General features: G+C 33.6%; 1 protein-coding gene and 1 pseudogene across 1 annotated transcript; one reads left to right on the forward strand and one right to left on the reverse strand.

Moving 5' to 3' along the window:
• The first annotated feature begins 1,144 nt into the window (after positions 1-1,144).
• Positions 1,145-7,296, forward strand: LOC144835669 (uncharacterized). The gene is made up of 7 exons (XM_078690740.1): positions 1,145-1,256; positions 2,212-2,245; positions 2,432-2,932; positions 3,043-3,108; positions 3,212-3,274; positions 5,069-5,803; positions 6,311-7,296. Exons 2-7 carry the CDS (start codon positions 2,236-2,238, stop codon positions 7,294-7,296), a joined length of 2,361 nt encoding a protein of 786 aa, XP_078546866.1. The 5' UTR covers positions 1,145-1,256; positions 2,212-2,235.
• A 720-nt stretch (positions 7,297-8,016) lies between these two features.
• On the reverse strand, positions 8,017-13,352 carry LOC144835670 (lymphoid-specific helicase-like; annotated as a pseudogene).
• Between the last annotated feature and the right edge of the window lie 5,292 nt (positions 13,353-18,644).

The raw sequence follows: 18,644 nt of genomic DNA on the forward strand, positions 1-18,644 counted from the left end.
GTAACTACCACTTGTAACATAATTCCATACCATGACCTAGTTAATGTGAAATGTATAATGGATCACGATGAGCCACCAATAAGGCACTGTCATTGGCATATAATAATAGTTTGCAATCATTATCAATACAAATAGACATATCGATAATATAACAAATAAAAAGAAGCGGGCCTAAAATACTGCCCTGTGAGTACATTGTAATGTTGGGGTAAAGTGTTATCAATACAACGTCATGAGGTTATTTCCCGATTGATCGTAATCAAAACGGTACTGGAGTCTGGGTTTGGTCTACTAGCGTTCCTGCGCCTTAACTCGTCATCCATTCATAGAAGCCTTGATCAGGGAGGTATTATACCTCCCTGCCTTGATGAAGTAAGCCTACGTGGTGGTAACCATAGAACGGTCCCGAGATAACGATTATACTTCGGCTTTACAGTAGTCGATAGAAGATTGAAATATTGTTAGAGATAGAGTATACGATGTTTGATTATGTGTAGATGTGTGACTTGTTCTTGTTCTATTATTCAAATGATGTTCCGCATAAGGAGATGAAGATAGTAGTTGGGTGTAATGATTTTGTATATCATTTAATTATCCTAGACTGTATATTATGCGATAAATATTACTTTATATATATTTTTCAAATATTTATTGTTATGATTATAATATTAATAAAAAGATATTTGTTAGTAAAAATTAAAAAGCTAAAAAAAAAAAAATTTAAAAAAAATAGATATAAGAGGTGTAAAATGATTAAATACATTTAGAGTCAGTATATGAATACAGATACCAGATCAGAAGCAATATTACAAAAATAGTTATTAAAATGATTAGATATAATACAAGTATTAAAACAGTTAATGCCGTCTATATTTATACAAAAATGTGAATTCTCATTTCTTAAACCATAACATTCATTTTGCAGTTTTTAAATATTATTTAAAAAGATTCTAGGTAATTTTCTAAAACTACTTTCTATGGAATTTTGAATGGAATATTAAGTCGTACGACGCTGCCGATATAATCGTGTACATTGTGTTTCAACAGAAAGACAGATAGACCGTGGAAAAGTTTTTGTGACGTCACGGACAAAGTAAATATAGCATACATATACGTGGATTATGAATAATAATTACACAGTAGTTGACGTCAAAGGGAGTGGTGCAGTTGCTGCTACAAATCGTCACATTTAACTGTATCGGTATATTGATAGTCCAGATACGAGATCCAGTTACAGTCCAGTCTTAAGCCAATTTGTAAGTTTACAATATTTCATTAATATAGTTCGGAACAATAATATGAGAATATAAGTATAATTCTGATGGTTATGCTTCCATGGTTATTTGGAGGAGAGTGTGGGTTGTGGTAAATGTCTTGTTAATATCACTGAACGTACTATCTGTGTGCCACGTCACATAAACAGCGAGTTCTCTGAAGAATTCCATCACCATAATAATCACAATATATCCTATTATAATACTTATGTATGTTTTTTATATTTACATTCAATCTCTTTGCCAGTGATTGCCGAACCTGATCATAATCCTAAATGTAGCGGGTGTTCACTCCTCTTGCGTTCTGAGCAATACTAGCACCGCCAACTACAATAATATTAAATTTACTCGGCTTACTATAGTTATTTTTACGTTTAATGGGAGGGAGCGAGTATGTGGTTGTGAATCGAAAATGACATGTTCCTGTTAATTGAACGTACACCCTATAAAGAACAAACACACATTTTCTCGTCTCTCTCAATCCAGAATGTGGCCATCACAATAAACAGATACAATACTTATCTTTCAGTTTTTATATTTTAACTATACTAGTGTAATACAGTAAATTCGTTTAATTTTGACTAATATTCCATTGTGTGAAGTTAGTTTGTGTTCAGTTTGTCACTGATGGTCAACCTGTCCTGTCCAATCCTAAAGTACGCGTGTTACTCACACGTGTTCAGTTTGTCACTGATGCCCAACCTGTCCTGTCCAATCCTAAAGTACGCACGGGTAGCAAGACATAAAGAACATTATATAAATTGCCCGGATGCACCACACTAATTGACTATAAACAAACTGCAGACAGTTCAATCATTGATCTTATCGTTACATTGAACTTAGTATCAAACGATCATCACTTCATAAGTATACATCATAGCCTATCGCAAGTAGATATATTTATGAATTATGATCCGATTTAACCCTTATTTTTCAGAAATGAAGACAGAAATTTGAAAAAATGGCAACAGGTACACTGATAATGTATTCACTCATAAAGACTTAATACAATATTATAAACAATATTAGTATAATAAGTACCGACATAAAAAAAGATTAGTCCGCTTTACATATATGATTATATATACAGTAATCCTAGTGTTGCATTAAATAATAATACACTTTTTAAAAATTGTTCTGTTTCCACCATTTTATAGATTTTGATCTTGATTTAGTAAATGTTTCAACTTGGTATGATGAACATAATCTCGTCACAAAGCTGAAAGTTTTGTACAAAGATTTGATTGCAGTAACGAACATGGACAGCGCCACCAACACAATACACTTACTACAGGAATTAAGGGCAAATGGACGTTTAAGTTCAGACAATCGTATATTGCTATACGATACAATAAAAGTAACTGAACAGTTTGGTGTCATAGATCGTCTCAAACATTCTTTTCTTGAAGTTCAAGAAATTACTAAGTTCACTCGATATCGACTACAAATTGTAGCATTCGGAAATGGACTTAGACAGGCTGATGTGGACAGAATCGATGCATTGTACAATGGTAGTGCGTTAAAGAATTATAAAGATGCCTGGAGTATGATTCTGGATTTGGAAGAGAGACGAATAATCTGTGAAGAAAAAATTGAAGAATTCATTAACAATTTAAGACAAGTTGGACTGGAATCAAGAGTAACACTTCTGACTGAAGGTAAGTTAGTGCGAAAAGCTAAAGAAACATTAATTAATTTTTAAAGAATTACCAGTATAGAATATCATTGTAGCCTAAATTCATGTTTTGTCATGTCATTTATTAAACAGGGCAAGTGGCGACCAGACGTAGTAATGAAGAACAGGGAATGCGAAAAAGATTTAAATCAGAAACAGGTCAGTTACTAATAATGAACCGTATAATTTTGCTCGCAATCGGTAGTTTTTTAGGTAAAATAAGTATTTCATTTTGTTTCTTACTATTCTGTTATTAAAATAGGACAAGTGGCAACCAGTAGTAATGAAGGACAAGGAATGCCAAAAGAGGGTAAATCAGAAACAGGTTAGTTGCTTCAGAATAATAATACAGTATTTAAACAAAATCCTTTTTGATGTTTAATTCCAATCCTGACCACACAGAGAATGATATAATAATTAGGAAGCTTCATTGTTTTAAAAACGAAATGTTGTTAACATCATAATAAGTAAGACTCATATTACACATATTATTATTCTTAGAGATCCAATAAGCTTAATTCTAATCCGCATGACAAAGTTTGTTTACTGAATACAAATAAAAATAGGTCTTCTAAAAAGTTAGATTTCAGAGTAGGCCCTAAATAATATGTTTTATCAATTTGGATGAATTAAAAAGTGTGTTTGCCGCCCTCTATATTTCCGCCTGCGCTACAATTCAATGAAAAACCGAAAGTTGCAACAATAACTTCATTAACCATCAAGTGTGTGATTAAAGTTTATGATACTGGCGAAAAAATAAACAACAATAATATATATATACATTGGCAAATTTGAAGGTGTATACTTGGCCTCGTACTACATTTCTGTAACAATCAAACATTCTTAAAGCATTAAAAATATGAGATAAGTAGTAGTAATTAGTACGGTCTATTTTTTTTAATTTTTAATTCATTTATATGTAATTTTACTTTCTATGGACCAGAGATTCCAAGATAAAAGATTGAATGAATGATAAAATCACATCGTCTTACTTTAATTTTGCTAATTTAATAATAATTAATTTGATAAAATGTCTTCGTAAAACAATTGATGAGATTTTGTAATCAAATTCAAAAATAGTAATTCACCGAAATATTTCATGTACTGTAGTTACAATCATCTTAGTTCAAATAACATTGTTAAAATTAATGCTATATTCTGTTTGCCGCCTTCTATAATCCCTTTTATTTTCATGGATACAGAATTAAGGCCTATAAATGCACAATTGTGTATGCCAATTGGCATAAAATTGAGGATAATCATAAATAAATGTGATTATGACGTAGATAATTGTTAATTCAGTTTCAATCATAAACATCTTACGTAACCTTTTAACCTAATAATAATTATAAATAAAAAACATGTCACACGCAGTGGTGGTGTATTCTCTTTTCACGAAAAACCAAAGAATAGAATACGTAAAATCAATACATTTAATATAGCAAACGCGTGTTTACAACAGCAGCTCCCCGATATTACCAGTTAGTTTTAATTTAGAATAAATGGCAAGGTTTTAAATTAAATTAATTCGTACACGAGTGCATGATTTCAATTTTGAATAAAAGAAAATGTATTTACAGTTTTAACTTTTCCTATTAAAATTAATTGTCAAAACTATCACTTTGAACGCAATTTATATTATTTCTGTTATTTGTTATTGCTTTCGTATTAAGAAAAAACGTTGTACCGAGATGCCTGAAAAATCTTTAATTTGTTATACTGGTAGTATTTGTAATACTTTTTTATTTCACCTACAAGAAAGTGATACATGCGTGTTACAAAGCTAATGTCGTAAAAAGTGAATGTATAAAAATCAGCTCTCATCATCAATGACCACATTAGCACTAGCACGTCACATTAGGTTTTACCAAATAAGCGGTGGATTGCTCTACATTTTAACGGTTGTTACGATTTGCTGGCGACCACCAGTCGTTTAACAGAGTTTTCTTTCTGATTGATAATAAATTGTGTTTGTCGCCCTCTATATTATTTACTCGGTTTACTACTTCGACGGGGCTCCAGTACTACCTATTGTATTACAGTACTAGAAATTGCAAGGCCCTTATTAAATAAAATTTAATTTACTAAATATTGTTTTTGCATTTTTCTTCGCATCTAGACAAAATTGAAGAATATCTGCTTCAAAGACAAAGGGAATTGTGTATTCAGGCCAGTATATTTACACCAGCAACAATGCGTGATAGATACTGTGTTGACATTTCGCAGATGTTCACTGATTTGGAACTACGCAAAGAAGCTAAAAATAATAAAGGCTGCAAACCAACAACATTAACAGAAGTGGTAGATGTTATCAGTTCCACACCTGGATGTAGAGCTCTTATAGATGGGGAGGGTGGGATAGGTAAAACTACCTTATTAAGGCATTTATCATACAACTGGGCTACGGCTACTCAATCAATGAAATCATTTGAAGGTAAAATTGTATTTCTTTTAAGTGTAAGGGATTTAAAAAAGGATGATAACATTTCCGATCTAATTGTAAAGCAACTGGATATGGAAGACTTTAATTTAGAAACAGATCTCCCAGATGATCCACGGTTAATTAAGAAATTCATGAAGAAGAATGACAATAAAGTTGTACTGCTACTAGATGGGTTAGATGAATTAAGGTTTAATAATCCAAGCGTACTTAGTCTTTTCAAAAAGAACAACTTAAAAAACAGTACTGTGATACTTACTTCACGATCAGAAAACGTAGACCAATTCGTAAAAGCATGTGACGTACATGTAAGAGTTAATGGGTTTAACAACGAGAACATAGGAAAGTACATTGACAAACATTTTGAGTATTTTGAACAACCACAATTGGCAAAATCCCTTAGAAACGAATTGGGTATTGACACTTATAAGTCGTCGTCGTTGGTGGTGGATGAGGAGTCGTCGTCGTCGGATGAGGAGGAGGAGGATGATGATGATGAGGAGGAGTCGTCGTCGTCGTCGTCGTCGGAGGAGGAGGAGGAGGAGGAGGACGAGGAGGATGGGGAGGAGGACGAGGAGGACGAGGAGGAGGAGGAGGAGGAGGAGGAGGAGGAGGAGGAGGAGGAGGAGGAGGAGGAGGAGGAGGAGGAGGAGGAGGAGGAGGAGGAGGAGAAGGATGAGGGGTTGGAGGAGGAGGATAGAAAACATCCCGAAGCGTATGCAATGTGCAAAAACCCGATGCTACTTCTTTCACTCTGTATATTGTGGGAAGATAATCAAAGCCTCCCCGAAGATACAACTGACCTCTTTAAAGAACTATTTCGTAGTATTTTAAATCAGTGTATCAAACAAGAAAATGAACCAAAGATTTCTGATTTTGAAAAAACACCAGCGAAGTACGTAAATGCTATGGTTTTATTAGGGAAATTTATGTATGATAGCTTAAAAGTAAACCAACTTTCAATCAACAAAACGGATTTGACTGAACATTCGAACAAAGATATGGTTGATATGGCCTTAAAACTCGGGTTTGTTTACGAAGAAGCACCAACTTCAAAATCTAAATTTAATAAAATTTTTATGCCTCCTCACAAATTGATAGTAGAGTCATTGGTGGGATTTTACTTTTGCAAATTATGTGAAAATGATGGTATGGAGAATGAGTGCTCAGATGTACGAACATTACTTACACCATTGGATGATAATGAGAGGGAGGTGATACGAGAGAGTGAGCATTTATACAGAGCGACAGAGTTTGCAACTGGTTTCCTTGGTGATAAAGCTGGCGGTTTCCTCAAGCACTGGGTTACAAATAGTTTGTCAACATATCGCTCTCTGCCGAGAAATTTAAACTTTGTTAAAAAACAACATAGAGATGCTGTGGTAAATGAATTAATTAATCACATGACAAGCAAAGATTTAGAAATAAATAATCATTTGGATGATATATCTACCTCCATAAGAATGTTTATTGATTACATTAGTCCAGGTGTACAATGTGACGGGCATTTCATACGTCTAATTATGCAATTGTCTTGTATGCAATATGATCGTCATAGTGTCAGTACCTTTTGTAGTAAGATGGCATTGGAGCGAAAGGGAAGAGTTATTGCACACATTTTAGGCATTCAAGATAGAAGTGTCGTTGTTGTGATTCACAATCTATCACGTGATGTATTTAATGACATTGTATCAGAATGTTCTCTCAAACAAGTTCAATTAGCATTACGTATTCTCGATATCCGTGATAGTAAACTTCACAACATTGATGTTAATACATTGTCTTCATTTCTCAGTATGTGTCCTAAGCTGTATTGGCTTGGCATGAATGATTGCAATCTATCAGATGACGACATTCGTCACGTGTCTGAAAAGTGTTCAATAAGAAATATTACATTTGTTCTTTAGTTAGTTTTCACTGATAACGTATGTTACTTCTACTATATAACAAACACATTTTTAAATCTCGCAGCAAGCAGGTGTCAATTTTTAATATCGCAAATAATTGCATTTCTAACATTAAATTTGTATTCAATATAAAAACGACCTTTTATATATAAATCGTATAGTAGATTAAATCAATATGATAATCTAAAACATTAGCTTTTATAAAATGTTTTTAAACCTTTTATTTTGACATACTTACCTTCATCAACGGATTTATAAGCTGTGCTGCCATATTTATTGAAAATGATTCTTTTATAATAATGCAATGTTTTTTACTTGATATATTGTATAGAATTGGTTGTGCGTGTTTTAAAGAAATTATGTGATAATATTATGTGATAAAATAATATTAAATCATAAATGTAATTTCACTCTTTATAATTAGGTTGGATGGTTTTAACCATCCAATACTAAAAGTAAAGTGGTACAACTTGAAACTACAAAACATAACATGAACATAATGATGAAACGTAATTAGTTATCAAAAGCAGTTTTATTAAATGAAAACGTAATTAGAAATTAAATTAACAAATAAACACATTATAAGATGTCTTTGGCACAGTAACAACAACAGAACAAAGTTGTAGTAGAATTTGTAAAACTAAAAATGACAAAAATCAAACAATGAAGACATTATATAATATAGTTTGATATCAATGATTAGTTTCATGTTCATGTTTTTAAATATATTTTTTGATGTAGACTTATTTTTTATGTTATGATGTAGAAATAGTGAAATATAATCCTGTATAAAATAAATTTAAGGGTGAAAATATATAGATTGGAATAATTAAAAGTTCTACTTAATGTTCAGATATATTTGTATACAGTCTTTGATTTTCTTTATGTTGTAAGAGTAATAACACTTGGTGTTAACAATAGTTTAAACCTGAACACTGTGCTGACTTGTAATAACACTTGGTGTTGACAATAGTTTAAACCTGAACACTATGCTGACTTGTAATAACACTTGGTGTTAACAATAGTTTAAACCTGAACACTGTGCTGACTTGTAATAACACTTGGTGTTAACAATAGTTTAAAGCTGAACACTGTGCTGACTTGTAATAACACTTGGTGTTAACAATAGTTTAAACCTGAACACTGTGCTGACTTGTAATAACACTTGGTGTTAACAATAGTTTAAACCTGAACACTGTGCAGACTTGTAATAACACTTGGTGTTAACAATAGTTTAAACCTGAACACTGTGCAGACTTGTAATAACACTTGGTGTTAACAATAGTTTAAACCTGAACACTGTGCTGACTTGTAATAACAATTGGTGTTAACAATAGTTTAAACCTGAACACTGTGCTGTGCCGAAAACAACAGTAACTACTTGCATAGAAATAAATGTCATAAATACCATTAACAATCCCAGATTTCAATTGGTGCAATATTGGGTAACAGTATGTGAACCCAGTACTGTAGTAAATTTAAAGCCAGGAGCCATGGATTTGATGTGGATATCTTGATGGAGAATTGAATGAATATGCAGAGATCAAACTTGCAGTAGGTTGTTTGAAGACAGGTTAGTTATCCTTCTCTAGCTGAGATCTTAACTCCATGACATTCTCATCGCAGGATTCCAGAACCTTAAACGCTTCATTCTCCTTTACTGGTTTCAATTTCTTTCCCGCGTTCTAGGTGTAAAAAACATTACTGATTAACGTTAAATAATATTATAGTTAGTTATAATATAGTTTTAACAACCAGGTCGCTGCGATCCAATAGGAGCTCAAGATCGGCGTCGCTGATGACTTGTTCTTCACAGTTTTTGATAATGCCAGAGTGATCAGTGGAGCGTAACACTTTTAGTAGTTCCATGGGATCCATCACAGCTTTTGAGTCTCTCACCATAGTTTTACTGCCTTTTAATTTACCTAAAGAACAAAATAAGATAATGAATTTTTTAAATGAATGAGAACAATCAATGCCTAGAAGTTTGCATACTACTGTAGAAGTGTATAAAACAATATGATTAATTTAACGTATTTATTTGAATAAAACGCCCCGGGCGTTTATTGTTCAGGAGGGTTTTTAGGGAGGTGTGAAAGACAAAACTGACCTTGATGAATGACCATCTTCTCCAGCTTCCTCTTTGCAGCTGCTCTCTCCACTATCTTCTGGTCAATGGTGTTAATGGTCACTAACCTGTACACAATCACTGGCTTTTCTTGACCAATTCTGTGGCATCTATCTTATCTTGGGCTTGTAGATCTGACTGTGGGTTCTATAATATAACTATAAATGCTACTTTACAATGTATTGAAAGTCACTACACTAAAACAAACATTACACCACAAGCTTGTGACTAATTATTATAACATGGGTTCAAGGATGTAGCCAATCAGACGTGCTGAAATGAGTCACATGTGCGCTCTTTATTCTTTCACTATCATGCACTTGAGTGCACAAAGTGCGCAGCAAAAAAGCATATTGCACTCTGTGTGTAAATCGTATGGCAGATTATTGATCACGCTGTAATAAAATGTAGTCATTATTTATTTAACTTACCCAATCACTGTCATATATAATGACTGTGTCAGCTGTTGTCAAGTTGATGCTTAACCCACCAGCTCTTGTTGAAAGCAGAAAGATTAAATAATCAGGATCATTGCTGAAATTACTAATCTGAGAAAGATAATAACACAACTTTCTTCCACTAACTTTGAATAATTGAGAAAAACAAACATGGTTTGTGGCTGCTACAACCAACTGATATTAAAGATAATTAGCATTAGGTGGACATTTGGTACAAATTAAGACAAACATATTTTTCATCTTTTCTCTATCAGTAAAAATATTCATAATACTAATTAACACAATACAGCAGAAGTTGCTAAAATCAGAATGTGTGTATCAACTTAATTCAGTATCATTTATATTTACAAGTTATTCCAAATAATTTTAAATTTCTTCTTCTTCACCATGCAGATGTTTACCTGTTGTTGTTTCTCAGCGAAAGCCATGCTGCCATCTAGACGACAGTAGTTGTGGTTTCTTAGGTGGCAGTAATCTTCAAGTATGTCAAGCATTGAGGTCATCTGGGAAAAGATGAGGACCTACAGACAAACAGATCAGACATTGAGGTCATCTGGGAAAAGACGAGGACCTACAGACGACCAGACAAACAGATGAGACATTGAGGTCATCTGGGGAAAGATGAGGACCTACAAACAAACAGACAAACATATCAGACATTGAGGTCATCTGGGAAAAGACGAGGACCTACAAACAGATCAGACATGGAGGTCATCTGGGAAAAGATCAGGACCTACAGACAAACTGACATATAATTCAGATGTTTTTATAAAATAATCTGGTACCAATTGCCAATTTCATTAACTTATTACATTCTTTTAAACTAACATGAATATTTAAGATTGATACCTTGTGTCCACGCTTCTTTAGTTCAGGTAACATTCTCTCCAACACTAAAAGCTTTCCGCATGACAAGATCCTTGTCAACTTTGAACTGTTGCGTGACCGGGTCAAGTGGATATTCCAGTAGGTAAGGATGGTTACAGCATTTTCTTAGTTGCATTACAATGTTTTAAAGCTTAATATTAACTGCTGATTCTGTATTTGATGGGGTCTCACCAGGTGCAGTTGGTTCTCTGAAATAAATAATAAAGGGGTATAAAGTAATGTACTCATGGATGTCGTGCTGGTGGACAGGGACACCCTCTTACAGAATATTATAAGATATAGCACTAACCAACACCATACTACAAAGACTAATTTCAATTTCCAACCAAAACCCCATGCCACCTGAATACAACAAAATATTTTTCCTATTCAATCTTTTTGGTACTCACGCCTAGACTTCTCTACTACATCTATTGTAAACTCACTTGGCAAATGTGTCTCTAATCTTTTTGTACCAATCTTCAACATCATCAGATTCCTCATTTTCATTAAATACAATGGAGTAGTTTTTTTTAGAGCATCCTCTCTTGGGTCGACCTTTTGGGGTCAATGTTACCTCTTCTTTTTTCTGTGGAACAAAAGGATGGCAGGTGACAACAACATTCTTTTTATATACGTTTCAATAGTTTGGAACTTAATAACATAAGGCTCCTAAACAAACTATAGAAAGTATGGCTACAGGACTCGATTTTTTAACTTTTAGTTATCAACCAATCATTGGCTAATTCTTACTGCAATTTCTCAGCTGCAGAATCACGCCTCATTTATTTTCTAATTTCATGTTAACTACCCCTAGACACTCTGGCTTGTAGGCAGCTAGGTTGATTAAAACAGAGCCATGGCACGTGATACACTGTTCTTACCTTGGGTTTGACCTTATCAATAATTGACCTGTCTAGAGTTGATGCGTAGAATTCTTGTTGAATACTCGTCATTGGTGCGTTTACAATGATCTCTTTCTTTGTAGGTATTGTCAGGTCAACATCTGTCTTTAAGCGTCGTAATAGAAATGGCGTCAAGATCTGTAAGATACAGTTTTGATACAGAATAAAATTACAAACAGAAAATATCAACATTAATCTGTGCATGCATTTAAGCCCAGTATAATCTGTTCCATTCTCATCGGCACTATAATTGGTCGATTTTTTTAACGTTTGGTCCGATAGACGGAGCAAAGTTTATGGCGTCTCACTCTGTTAATTACCGTTCCCTTCGTTTTTGATTTAAGAAACTGTTAACTGATTTGTTGGCAGTACCTGGTGCATCATGGATATAACATGTTGTTCTCTCTCCTTAGCTACAATGGCTTCTTCATCTTCATGACTTGTAAAGGAATTAAAATCAAACCAGGATTCAAACGTGAAAAATAAGATAAAGAAAATTTATATCCACATCAGTTTTGTTCTTATACAGAGGGAAATTGTTTGGTGGGCAGTGATTGACATGTTTGTCTTTCACACCTGGGTTGGCATTTATCAATATTTGCTTATATTTTTGCTTAAGGTGAAATATTTAAGAAGTGCTTAAGCAAATAACTTAATCTTATTTATCAAACCGTCTTAGCAATGTCTTAGCAGAAAAATTGTCTTAGGTAAATTTTACTTTGCACATGCGCAAAATTAAACTCTAGAGGGCAGCAAATTATGTCTTAAGACGAAAAATTCTTGCTTACGCATGCGTATTAGCTTTTTTCTCTTAGCGATGGCGGCGCTATAACATTTTATCTCCGTATTTTCACTCCCAACAAGAGAGGGTGCATTCTGGCTACTATTGTTTTTATTACTTGAAATAGAGAAAGAGCACAACAGTCGGAAATACATACGAAAATCATTCGCTCTAAACTTAAATCAAATCAACATTTATTTATTTTTATCAATGACAGCGACCCTTGGCAGCCGATACAGTTTTCTAAAAGTTAGTCAATTGGGTCGTACCTATCCCGAAAATTTTAGTTTTGCTCGTCCAATTTCTAGGCCATCTTTATGAAGATCGATATCATTATTTTAGCGTCCGTAGTACAGCGGAAAACGCACTAGCGTAGCCTTTCCGAATGTTCATTGTTCCGGCCTAGCGCGCTCGCGTTGTCAAAAAAGAATGTTTCTGTTGCAGAAATGAGATAAGACGAAATTTTTCATCTTAAGGCAGGGTGTTGTTCGTCTTAGATTTAAGACAAAATTAAGCAAATTTTATATATTGATAAATCTGACTTAGGCAAAATCAAGGATTTAAGGCAAAGTTAAGACGATTTTTTTGCTAAGCAAGTTTGATAAAATCCGGCCCCTGCTCCGGAAAATAAAAATTGCGTTGCATTTTGTTTTCACAACACGCCACGTGCCAATCTTATGTAACTGCATGACGCATCATGAAAACAAAAAGTAACTAATGCTGTATGACGAACAATCTGTTGCGAACCTCAACTGGAGCAGGACCGGATTCAAATTGATAACAATTAATACTTACGTTTGTAGATCATCAAACACTTCTGGTAGTAAGAAGTTTAGCATAGACCACAACTCAGACAGGTTGTTTTGAAGTGGGGTACCAGTAAGTAGAAGTCTGTTGGCAGATTGATACGTCTTCAGTTCTCTAAAATAAACATAGTTGCATACAAAATCAAACAATTTATCTTACCACCTTATAATTTAAATAGCTTGTATCAAGTTGGAGGCTAAGTTGTACTGCTATAAATTCATTACAAACATGTTGGGATATTTCTATAAACATGATGGTGGTTTCCAAACAGTGAAAGTGGTAGGTAAGACTAGGTTATGAACAGACTTAAGTTGGTATGTGAAATATAAGCTGGGTAGAATCAATTTAGGTTAGGCTCAACTTCACTCAGCACAAATACTTCTTTACATATGACACTCTGTGTGTAAATCGTATGGCAGATTATTGATCACGCTGTAATAAAATGTAGTAATTATTTATTTAACTTACCCAATCACTGTCATATATAGTGACGGTGTCAGCTGTTGTCAAGTTGATGCCTAACCCACCAGCTCTTGTTGAAAGCAGAAAGATGAAATAATCAGGATCATTGCTAAAATTACTAATCTGGGAAAGAAAACAATCTTACAATATTTTGTAATCATTGAAAAACAAATTAACATGATTCATGGCTGGTATTATTATGAAAAAACAAAACATGGTCTGTGGCCTGCTACAAGTCCAACTGATATTATTGTATTAAAAAAGCTATAGTCAAGTCATTACTTGGACGTGTAAAAATTAAGACAAACACATTTTCCAACTGAATTAAGTTTTCTCTTTACTCTGACGTATTCTGAAATATTTACATATTGTCTATCAGTAAAAACATTCTTGCACTCATTCTTAAAAAAAACCACAGAAACGTAATAATACAGCATGCATGCAGTAGGCCTAGTGGCTGCTAAAATCTGAATGAATGAAATGTCTATATCAACTGGCCATTAATTGTGCATTCACTATAATTTACATTTACAAATTGGCAAAAACATTTTTCCTTACTCTGTATCTACGAGTGCTTACCTGTCAACAGCCATCTAGACGACAGTAGTTCTGTCTCTGTACATGGAGGTATATGTAGGTCTACATGGTCATGGTGGAGGTATTTAATAACTCCATTGTTTGTGTGTAGCAGCTGTAATCTTCACGTATGTCACGCACTGTCATCCTGCTGTGAGAAGATGAAGACAATTCTGATCAGACATTGAGGTCACCTACGTTAATTAGGCCTAGTAGTAGACTACTAAACTAGGCTAGTTAAAAGTAGAATTCACACTTCCCTCCTCCGACTCTCCAGAGTTGTTTGTGGGCTAGGCCTAGGGGAGAAAAGAGTGTGGTAGGCCTACAGTGTAGGCCTACCACATTCTTTAGGCTACACCCTGCTGGCTGGCTGGCTGTGTGTGATGAATCTGTGTGATAATTGTCACGTTAGTTAGGTGCCAGGCAGGCACCAGTAGGCCTAGCATAATACCAAAACAGAAAAACAGCTTACCTAAGTTTTGTGGCTCTGAAGAACAGGCTAGGCCTACACCTTTTATATTATTCATAAACGCCGCGCTGTGTGAATTGATACCACCAAACCATTCCACCTGCTCTCTACTCGTTTTAAATAAAAAAAAACCAAAGAGCGCCTTCAACGGACAATGAGACAGTTTTTGAAAAATAATTTATTTTACCAATTTAATTTTTCATCACTATTTCGATATCAAAATATAACTCAATTCGTTTATTTTTTTCGTACCCAGAATTTAAATACAATACAACAACAATTGTTTTGTAATATTGCCGGCGCAGTGACGATGCGATAATGCTGAGTCATCATGATGACGGTAAAGATGCCATGTTTTAGCATAAAAAACACTATAGCAAATATGTAAAAGGTATAGATGATAAATGCCGACTGGACAAAGAAAGACAATGGAAGAATATGAGAATTGTTTTAAGGTTTGCATGAAGAAATCAAATGTTTATATAAAGTTTGCAGTAACTGTAAACCACGCGTATATATACCGTTGTTCTGAAATGAATGATTGTTAAGTTTCTCGACGTTTCAATCAAATAAAATTATACTTTGATCGACCTCAGGAGAATCAGAAAACACTACTCCTCGCTCCTAAGGACGATCATAATATCTATGGATGGGACGATCAAAGCATAATACTGATCGAAACGTTAAGAAACTCACAGTTTTTTTCAGAACTAAATATAGGCCTACGTGCACGGGGCCGCAAACTTTATAATATGAGAATTCACAAATCATCAATAAACAATTCCTGACATCATCCCTGACTACCTTTATTATATTCCACACGCACCAATGCATTATGGGAAGGTCCAAATTCATTGATCAACGCGCGCATCATCAACAAACTACAAACACGATTCAACCGGAATTGCCTTCAAATTACTCGTGTCAATTGCATACAAATTACAAGTAATTCCGCTATTGTGTTGCTGTTTATGAAATGTTTTATAGGTGTTTTGTAATTTTGTCACCAAATACATTTTATTTAAAAAGTCTATTATTGATATTATACAATATTTAAATCGAGGATCATGTGTGTTTTCGTATAGTTATATTTACTATGCGCGAGTTGTTATGGTAAAATCGAACGACCAAATTTCAATTTCAAATGTTCAAATTTCGATATTTTCATTATGAAATTATTATGCAGTACGGTACTATATTGATGATGACTCAAGAGTGACGCACAGTAATATGCTATACTCATGTTGATGCAATGTTACCACAATAAACAATTTAACTAACCTAAATTATTTAAAAATGTTTTAATCATAATCATAAGTCAATCAAAGGTAAGTATTTTGTTTAGGGAGGATCGAGAGTGAAATCAGATACCAAATAAAACGTATTGTGATATTATTCAAAATCAATAGGCATGAGAAGAAACAAAATTGCTATAATAATTATTAATTTTTTTCGCGTGATAACTTTATTTGTTTTCGCGTGTTGTTATTTCGCGTTATTTTTCGTGTGGAATCTACTCCATCGATACAAAATCAATTGTTCTAGGTAGAGTAAGGGGTGGATTCAGACATATTCATTTTCACTGTTCGCTAGTATTAAACCAAAATGGGTATTGTAGCGCACAGTGCTAAACTTCTCACTGATTTGAATCGTATCCTATTCATTATCACTGTGCGCGAGTACAACCAACATGGGTATTGTAGCGCACAGTGGTAAGCTTCTCACTGATTTTAATCGTATCCTATTCATTATCACTGTGCGCGAGTACAACCAAAATGCAATGACCATCGCATGATCCTCAGCAGTTACAGGACTAATGTTTTGCTTCCAGAAAATATTGATAAATAGAATACCGTTATGATTATTGCACATTGATTCTTATAGATAAACATACTGTTGTAAACAAATACATCGGGAAAACAATTAAGTTGAGAAATGTTTTATATATTATAAACAAGATGGCTATATAAGTATTGTGCTTATCTTCCTTATGTTATGATAGACCTCTATGTGTGATGTAACAATAATCTGAAGATCTGATCTTGCAATTTGTTTCATTTTTCTTTTTAATATTAGTTTTATTTCCATTCACCAGAAAGACAACATCTGCCAGTTTGGGTTTATAAGAAAAGAGATCGGAAAAGAGATCGTTTTGATAACTTCCTGATAGCGTGCTGGTAACAAGAACCCATTGTGACTGTCACGAACTCCTTTTAAGTATGTTTCCGATTGAAAATACTTTAGGAACCCTAGTGACATAAAAGTATACACACAAAATCCACAAAGTTGTAAAATAACTCAAAATAAAGATTTAATTTCAATCAACTTCAACTTTCAATAATCCAGTTAGCACTTTAACACAATAACTTTACAATACCCAACAAACTATAGTTTTACATCCCTTTATATACAAGATGTATATAACAATAACAATAACAGGATTTGTAAACGCAGAAAACAGTTACATTTTAATGCAGTTACAAAACTAATGAAGAAACTAGATAAAAATAGGAAGGCTCTGACATTTTAAACGAAACCAAGAAGTACAAATCGTCACATTTGACTGTTAGATAGGCATATACTGTCCATATACGAGATTCAGTCTTCTTAAGCCAAATTGTAAGTTTACACTAATTATACAGTAGTTGACGTCAAAAGGAGTGGCGCAGTTGCTGCTACAAATCGTCACATTTGACTGTTAGATAGGCCTACTGTCCATATACGAGATTCGGTCTTAAGCCAATTTGTAAGTTTACAATTACATTTCATTTTAATTAGTTCGGAACATTTATTTTCGAAACAATAATATGAGAATATAGGCATAATGATGATGGTCAAACATATGGAAATAATTATAACCTTTCATCGTTCACCAGCGGCCATTTTGTGCCATTTCGTTCATAAACATTCATTATTTTGTACTAGAGGGTTTAGGAAATGTAGACGATGGTTCTCGGAATAATGTTTTCCTTGTACGTTTTCTGTCGGTTACCATTATTGAAAATTCTTGACATTCGTAAAACTAAACCTACTCTGTTTCACAGTGTCTTAGATGATTAATAACATTTTAAAGTAGGCCTATAGTGTGTATTGTTTGGTAGGGCCCTTATAGGGCTGAGGTGGGGAGGTGGAGGTCATTTGAGGGAGGTGATTATTCAAGGGATATGTTTAATTTTTTAGTTTTAATAATATGGTAACATTTATAATCAAATAAAATCCTCTATAGATATATGAAAAGTGGTAAAAAAAGAATAACAAATAATTGGTAAATTGTAGATAACAGTGCGATTAATTCTACTACAAATAGTATCATTGTGTTACTATAAATACAATATTGTGTTAGTATGTAAACGAGATATAAATATTCGGCAATACCGTACACGTAAATTATTAATGCAATACTGTATAAAGATTCGATAGTATGTAAATGAGATATAAATATTCGGCAATACCGTACACGTAAATTATTAATGCAATACTGTATACAGATTCAATAGTATGTAAATGAGATATAAATATTCGAGGCCTAACTCTCTTTTTTTTAAATAGAAACCAAATAGCGCCATCACCGTACAACATGAGACCGTACCACCATTGTTTTGATCCAATTCATCACAAGTTTTTGTTCGTATTGCTTTGTAAATGAACGGCTGATACAAAAGCGTTTGTTCAATCATAGTTTGAATAACATTTATCGTTTGTCACTACGTCGAGTCAGAGTGTTTCTATTCTAAATATAACCCAATTATTTTTACGACCAGCATTATACAATAATGCAACATAACATTAATAAGACAAAGCATATAAATAGATTAGGACTAATAAAAATAAGTAACAACGCAGAACATAACCATGATCATTATTATACAGTATCTACAAACATGATTCAAACGGA

Source organism: Antedon bifida, chromosome 2, assembly GCF_963402885.1.
Source record: "Antedon bifida chromosome 2, ecAntBifi1.1, whole genome shotgun sequence".
In the NCBI taxonomy this organism is placed as follows: domain Eukaryota; kingdom Metazoa; phylum Echinodermata; class Crinoidea; order Comatulida; family Antedonidae; genus Antedon; species Antedon bifida.

What these genes read in the sequence shown, in the direction of transcription:
- LOC144835669 (XM_078690740.1), top strand. An exon ending in AGTAACACTTCTGACTGAAG is followed by an intron (nt 2,933 to 3,042) that starts GTAAGTTAGTGC and finishes TTTATTAAACAG; the next exon opens with GGCAAGTGGCGACCAGACGT. An exon ending in AGAGGGTAAATCAGAAACAG is followed by an intron (nt 3,275 to 5,068) that starts GTTAGTTGCTTC and finishes CTTCGCATCTAG; the next exon opens with ACAAAATTGAAGAATATCTG.